General features: G+C 44.6%; 1 protein-coding gene across 6 annotated transcripts in view; it reads left to right on the top strand.

Moving 5' to 3' along the window:
• The first annotated feature begins 229 nt into the window (after window positions 1-229).
• The window catches only part of SMC5 (structural maintenance of chromosomes 5), a 100,412-nt gene continuing 94,641 nt past the window's right edge, over window positions 230-6,000 (top strand). For 2 of the 6 annotated variants that reach the window (XR_007245100.1, XM_048503837.1), the window contains exons 1-5: window positions 230-502; window positions 2,832-2,973; window positions 3,332-3,384; window positions 3,580-3,742; window positions 5,497-5,631. Coding sequence is in view for 5 of the 6 variants with exons in the window: in XM_048503837.1 (XP_048359794.1) it covers window positions 240-502; window positions 2,832-2,973; window positions 3,332-3,384; window positions 3,580-3,742; window positions 5,497-5,631 (756 nt within the window). In the remaining variant the exon portion in view is untranslated. Of the gene's footprint in view, window positions 503-2,831; window positions 2,974-3,331; window positions 3,385-3,579; window positions 3,743-5,496; window positions 5,632-6,000 lie in introns of those variants that run through there. The other 4 variants (XM_048503840.1, XM_048503839.1, XM_048503836.1 and 1 more) reach the window with 3 other exon arrangements.

The raw sequence follows: 6,000 nt of genomic DNA, 5'->3' as shown, positions 1-6,000 counted from the left end.
GCCATTCCTAACGTCACCAAACCTGTCACAGGTACAAGGCCCCGCCTCTTCCAATCTCCCATCCAGTTAAAAGTTCAGGTCTCGCTGTTCTACCACCTTGGTAACAGTTAACATTCGATGTTATCCTCCGGCTTAGCCGTTGTCTTCCACTTTCATCCAACGAAACTATGGACCGCCCCCAAAGCAGTGTATTAGCTAATGAGCGATAGTCCGAATTTTACATCACATTGTAACTGCCAATGGGAAGCGGGCGCGCGTTGCCGGCTCGCGAACTCGCTGCAGAGTTGGCGCTAGTCGCTGTGGTGAAGCGTTCCGGCGGCATCAAGATGGCGACCGGAGGGAAACGTAAATTAGGAGCCGCTGGAGACGGCGTTGATAACAACAGCCACGACCGCCGGAGCAAAAAGTCTGGGGGGACGACCAGACCGGAAGTCCGTGGTGGGGCTGCGGACTCGCCTTTCGTGGAGGGTTCCATCGTCAGGATCGCCATGGAGAACTTCTTGTGAGTGCCAGGCGACACACGATCGGCCGCTACGCTTCGGGCCAATGAGGAAGTGGGGCGCAAGTGCTGGATAGGTGTAGGCGAGGCTCCGGCTGCGTGGAATGCGATGTCTTCAGGGTGCCTAAGAAGGCCCTGCCCAGCAAGTTCTGTTGAGGGCTCTGCTTGAAAGGCTTGGGGTCCCTTCCCTTGCTGTGTTGCCTGCGCATAGGCACCTTCCTGCTCCCTGCCGCGATGCACCCGGAGTCGGACCTAGGTCTCATTCCGCACAGCATATTTATAACGATTGCAGCTTGTTATAAATATGCTGTGCGGAATGAGCCTCGGTCGTGTCTACTGCGCTAGGATTACGCCAGAAAATAAAATGCTTGCCACTTGCACGTGGGACTTACGGTCCTGTGTATATTTACTCCTAAGTATGGCCAACTGATTTCAGCGTCTTCCTCCTGCAGTCAGACAATTATCTTTCCTTCCCTGATAAAGCTGCCGCTGAGACTTCCGTTTTACCTTACATTGCTGTTGTCCCTGACGGAGTGGAGAAAACTTGACGCCTCCTCTGTTATGCTTAGTGCCGACCAGGCAAGCAAAGGACTGAGTTGCAAGGCTGATTTCCACCCATGTTTACCTCTGAGTAAAGCCTGTGGAGTACAGTGGGGTGGACTTATGAAAGGTGGGAGCAAAACCAGGATTACCAACAGCCTGGAGGAGAAAAAAGTCCTGTCCCTCTAATGGGGGCTTGACGTGTAGAAATGATTAGATGAAGCTTTTCTTGGCAGGGAGGTAACTATTACCTGGTAAACATCACTTCTAATCCCTTGTAAGCAAGTCTTCCTGCATGCACCACATAAAAACTGGGGAATGGGAAAATGTGGTATTGGGTTTCTTCTGGCTGATAAGAATCCTGTGCCTCTGATGACTTGTTTTATAGTCACTTGGCTGTGTGCTGAGTTAGCAGCAAATTTGGTTACAATGGATAGCATTTACTTGATCCCAAGAAAACAGGTTTCTAAAAGTAAATGCTATCCATTGTAACCAAATCCCTTTTGACAGTGACTGCTCAATTGTTTTGATCAGTTAATTTTTATTATTGTAGTGATTCTGAGTCCTAATGCAGGTGGATGAAATCCCCCTTCGGGGGAGGGCGGTTTATAAATATAATAAATAATAATAATAATAATAATAATAATAATAATGTCTTCTCCCAGGCTTGTATCTGAGGTGCTGGTCCTTGTAAAAGGTGCTTAATAAAGATAGGGTTTACTGAGATTTGGCCAAGTGTTTGTTTTATATAATAGGTTTCCAAGAATTGTATGCATCCTTTCTGTCTAGTCAAGACAGCTAACAGTTAAAACAAATCACTATAAAAAGAATTAAAACTAAGACTACAGTGCATCCTAAAAACACATAAAACAGTTACTATAAGAAAGGAGGCATCACTGAGGAAAACACAAAAGTCTTCACCTGCTAGTGGGAGACAATGACAGAAGGAAACAGACATATCTCCCAGGGAAGAGAGTTTTACAGTTTTGGTGCCATGACCAAGAAGGTTCTTTTCTGAGTTCACCATTAATCTCAGAGGGACACCTGTAGATGACAGTGTGCATGGGCCAAGACTGAAGTGATATGGTCCCTGTAACTCGCTCTTCTCAATGTTCTGGTTGCAGCAAGTCCTTACAGATGGAAGAGATTTTACCAAAGAAGCCTTCAGCAAAACAATCACAGTGGGTCTCTGAGCCATTCTACTTCTTCCTGCATTCTAGAACAGGGGTTCTCAACCTGGGGGTCGAACGACCCTTTCACAGGGGTCGCCTAAGACTCTCTGCATCAGTGTTCTCCATCTGCAAAATGGATAAATGTTAGGGTTGGGGGTCACCACAACTGTATTAAAGGGTCGCGGCATTAGGACTGTTCCATTCCATTCATCCAAACTGGCCTCTGACCATCAGAAACAGCTCTGCTGTTGAGTTAAAGAATAATGATATTCTTTTAGTTTGTCTTCCTGCAAGTTGTTGTTTTTTCAGACAAAATGTTTATGTGGCAAAAGTTTTGCTACCTTTTTCCATAGGCACTGGCTGAATTTCAACTGATGCCAGATGTCAGTAATTCCAGCTTTAGTCCTGAGTTCATTATGTTGGTTTCAATATAGAATACATTGGCATACTGCAGATCCTGAAGTCTTGCAGATAGTTCTCAAATGGCCAAATAGACCTTCTCTGGTTATTCTGGAAAGAGTTAACCACTCTTAAAAATAAAGTAATTGTTGCTAGTTTGAATTGTGATTATTATTTCTCTTCTAACATAAGCACTAAACATTAATGACATTAAATTTCAGAACGTATGATAATTGTGAGGTGTTTCCAGGACCCCATTTAAACATGATAGTAGGAGCTAATGGAACTGGTAAATCAAGCATTGTTTGTGCCATATGCCTGGGATTGGCAGGAAAACCTTCCTTCATTGGACGAGCAGATAAGGTAAGGATAACTCTTGGTCATGTCAGAGTTCACTGAGTTCTTTAGTGTGTCATCATTACATATAATGATTATAATTTAATGAATAAAAATGTTAGATGGTTAACATTCTGTGATTTCCTCTCAGTCCATTCCTATCTTCTTTACAGGTGTTCTTTTCAAGATTTGTTTTTTCCCTTTTTTTTGGAGGCCATTATGTACTGTAATTCCATGGAGAATAGTTGTAACATTGGCTTCCGATTCTGTATGGGAAAAAAAAGAGGGGGGCTCACCAATGCAGAGTCAAAGCAGGCAAGTAAAACAGTAGACCAGCAAGGAAAATTATTATTTTAAAATTTTAAAATTCTGTTTGTCTTTGTAGGTTGGCCTCTATGTGAAGCGAGGCTGCAGCAAAGGAATAGTTGAAATTGAGCTGTGAGTAACCAGATTTATTAATATTTCCATTCATTGTCTGTATGTAATAAACTGCCTTTCTGAGAATTTGTGAGGAAGATGCAGCGTTGAGATAAGCTGGTGGTCATAACTGGGGTCTGTGTTTCGTATTTTTCTTGCTTAGCAGTATTATTTCAATACTATGGGCAAAAGTTATAATTCTTTTTTATTCATCAGGTTTAAAATTCCAGTCAACCTCATTATCAAGCGAGAAATTTCTGTAGTAAACAATCAGTCAACATGGTTTGTTAATGGAAAATCTTCTACACTCAAAGCAGTAGAAGACCAGATCGCAGCCTTAAACATTCAAGTAGGCAATCTGTGCCAGTTTCTTCCACAGGTATGAAAGGATTGAGTCATTAACACAGTGCAGTCCTAAGCAGACTTATACCTTCCTAAGTCCACTGCTTGGAAATGTATTGTAAGAGAATGGAAAAATTAGTTCTGCCTTTTAACTTCTCAAGAATACTCCAACATAAATGCAGTAGGGAGTGCGCAAGACTGTGATCAGTTCAATGTAGAGAATATGTGTGGTATTCAGAGATGGATGATTTTTGACAAAAGGCAGAAGCTATGGAGAAACAAACCTACATATATTTCCTCAAAGTGTTTAGGTCAGTGGTGGCGATCCACGGGTTTAGGTTGTTTGAACTGTAGTGTGTGGGGTGCCCCCTTGCCTTCTGTTGTGCTCCTGGAGGTTTTGCCTCGCCTCATACTAGGGCAGGCTTTGCATCCGGAGATCTTTGCTCCCCTGACTGTTGAGTTCAGCTCCTTCTGGCTAACCCTCCAGTCCTTGGACATCTAGGCATCTTATCTTTTTGCCCTCCCCTGGCCAGCCTGCTTAGCCAATTTCCTATCCCACCTGTGATCCATTTCAGCTGGGTAGTGTTCTGCCCTCCCTTCCTCCCCACAGCCTTCTTTCTTGTTTCTGGCTTTTCCCCTCCCCCACAGCCAAGCCCCACCTGTTCCTTTTGCCACCTCCCAGTGTCTGCCAGCAACAAGGCCTACCCTAGGGCCTCCGCATGTCGCAGCACCTGTCGGTGCTACCTGCTGACCCATGAGATGGCATCCCTGTCAGACTTAAGAGGGAGGCAGGCACCAACATTCCCCTGTTGGGCAGGCTATTTCTTGCCAGGTAGCAATGGGGCAGTTCCTGGGATGGTTGGTGATGCTAGTGGCTCTTCGTTCCACCACAGCTTTGCACCTCTTCCCTGCCTGAGTCCAGGAGGGCTCCCTACCACATGGCAGCACTGCCAGCAAGTGTGGGAGCAGCATGCTGGGGAGTGAAACAAATCTACACAGCAAAAATTCCCCTTTGAAATTCTGCAGGACAAAGATCTTGGGTTCAGTCATGCACCACAAGTTTTGTGAAGGTCTGTACTTTCTTTCAGCTCCCTCTGCACGCTGGCTGGTGTCTTCCTGGGCCTTAGCAGAAGCAGTTTACCCCCAGGGGTTTAGGGAAGAGTGAACTATGTGTTGCTGCCAGTGGGGGCAAAGAAGGATTTAGCTGATATTAAATAGGTGCACCTAGTTGTAGACTGTTTTGAAGGATGTACATGGAAATAGCTATGGGGGAAGGGAGGCTTATCCCAGAGCCTTTTGGGAGTTGCTCCACGTGCCATGATCACAAGATGCAGGACTGCTTGTGAATATGTAGTGCTGCTTTATTTGGAGTCAGACCATTGGTCTATCAAGCTCAGTATTGTCTGCTTAGATCCTGATAGAGGTCTATTTCAGGTAGGGCTAGAGGTTGACTAGGGCTTCTATTCTTCCAAGGTCGGTAAAATGAGTACTCGCGTAGCTGAGGGGGAAGGCTGTGGCAAACCGCCCCATAAACATAGTCTCCCTAGTAAACCTCATGACGTGAAGCTACCCGATAGGTCAGTAATGACCCAGTGCTTGCACAGGAGACTACCTTTACTGTTACTGGAGGTAGCTGTCCTGAATCTCATATCACCTACTGTGATTTTCGTAATAATTGCTAGTAATATGCTAGATCTTTATCTTAGTTTTAAAGAGTAAATTCCTTTATTGGCGTATATTATTTTGCTGCTTTTATATAGTATTTCAGATATTTTGTTGCCTGCTTTGCAGGACAAAGTTGGGGAATTTGCAAAATTATCCAAGATTGAGCTTCTTGAAGCCACAGAGAAATCAGTGGGCCCTCCAGAAATGTACAAATTTCACTGTGAACTAAAGCACTTCAGGCAGCGAGAGCAAGAACTTGAGGTAAGTGATTTCCCGTGTGACAAGTATGATCCCCCCCCCCCCACTTTGAATATGTAACTATTTCTCAGGCCTGAGAGAATAGGGTTTAAGCAGAAACCCTCTTTTTATGTTGAGAAATCAGGGTAATATTTTCTGCCCTTATTCAGAGAAGAGGCGTTGCTCTTGAATCGCCAGCTCAGTCTTGTCCAAAGGCTGGAAAGTGAGTAATTCTCCATCCTTGTTCATCTTTGCTTATGCATTGCTCTTCCACTCTCTTCCTCTCCCAGGCTCATATCTCATTCTTCACCCTCTTTGAATAGGCTGGGGTTGCAGATCTTGACAGGCAGTGATCAAGTTCCTTCAGTGTATTTTGACTGTTTGCTTTGCTGA

The sequence above is a fragment of the Sphaerodactylus townsendi genome, linkage group LG07, assembly GCF_021028975.2.
Source record: "Sphaerodactylus townsendi isolate TG3544 linkage group LG07, MPM_Stown_v2.3, whole genome shotgun sequence".
In the NCBI taxonomy this organism is placed as follows: Eukaryota; Metazoa; Chordata; class Lepidosauria; order Squamata; family Sphaerodactylidae; genus Sphaerodactylus; species Sphaerodactylus townsendi.
The sequence above is the reverse complement of the archived record's forward strand: the minus strand, read 5'-3'. Positions and strand labels throughout refer to the sequence as shown.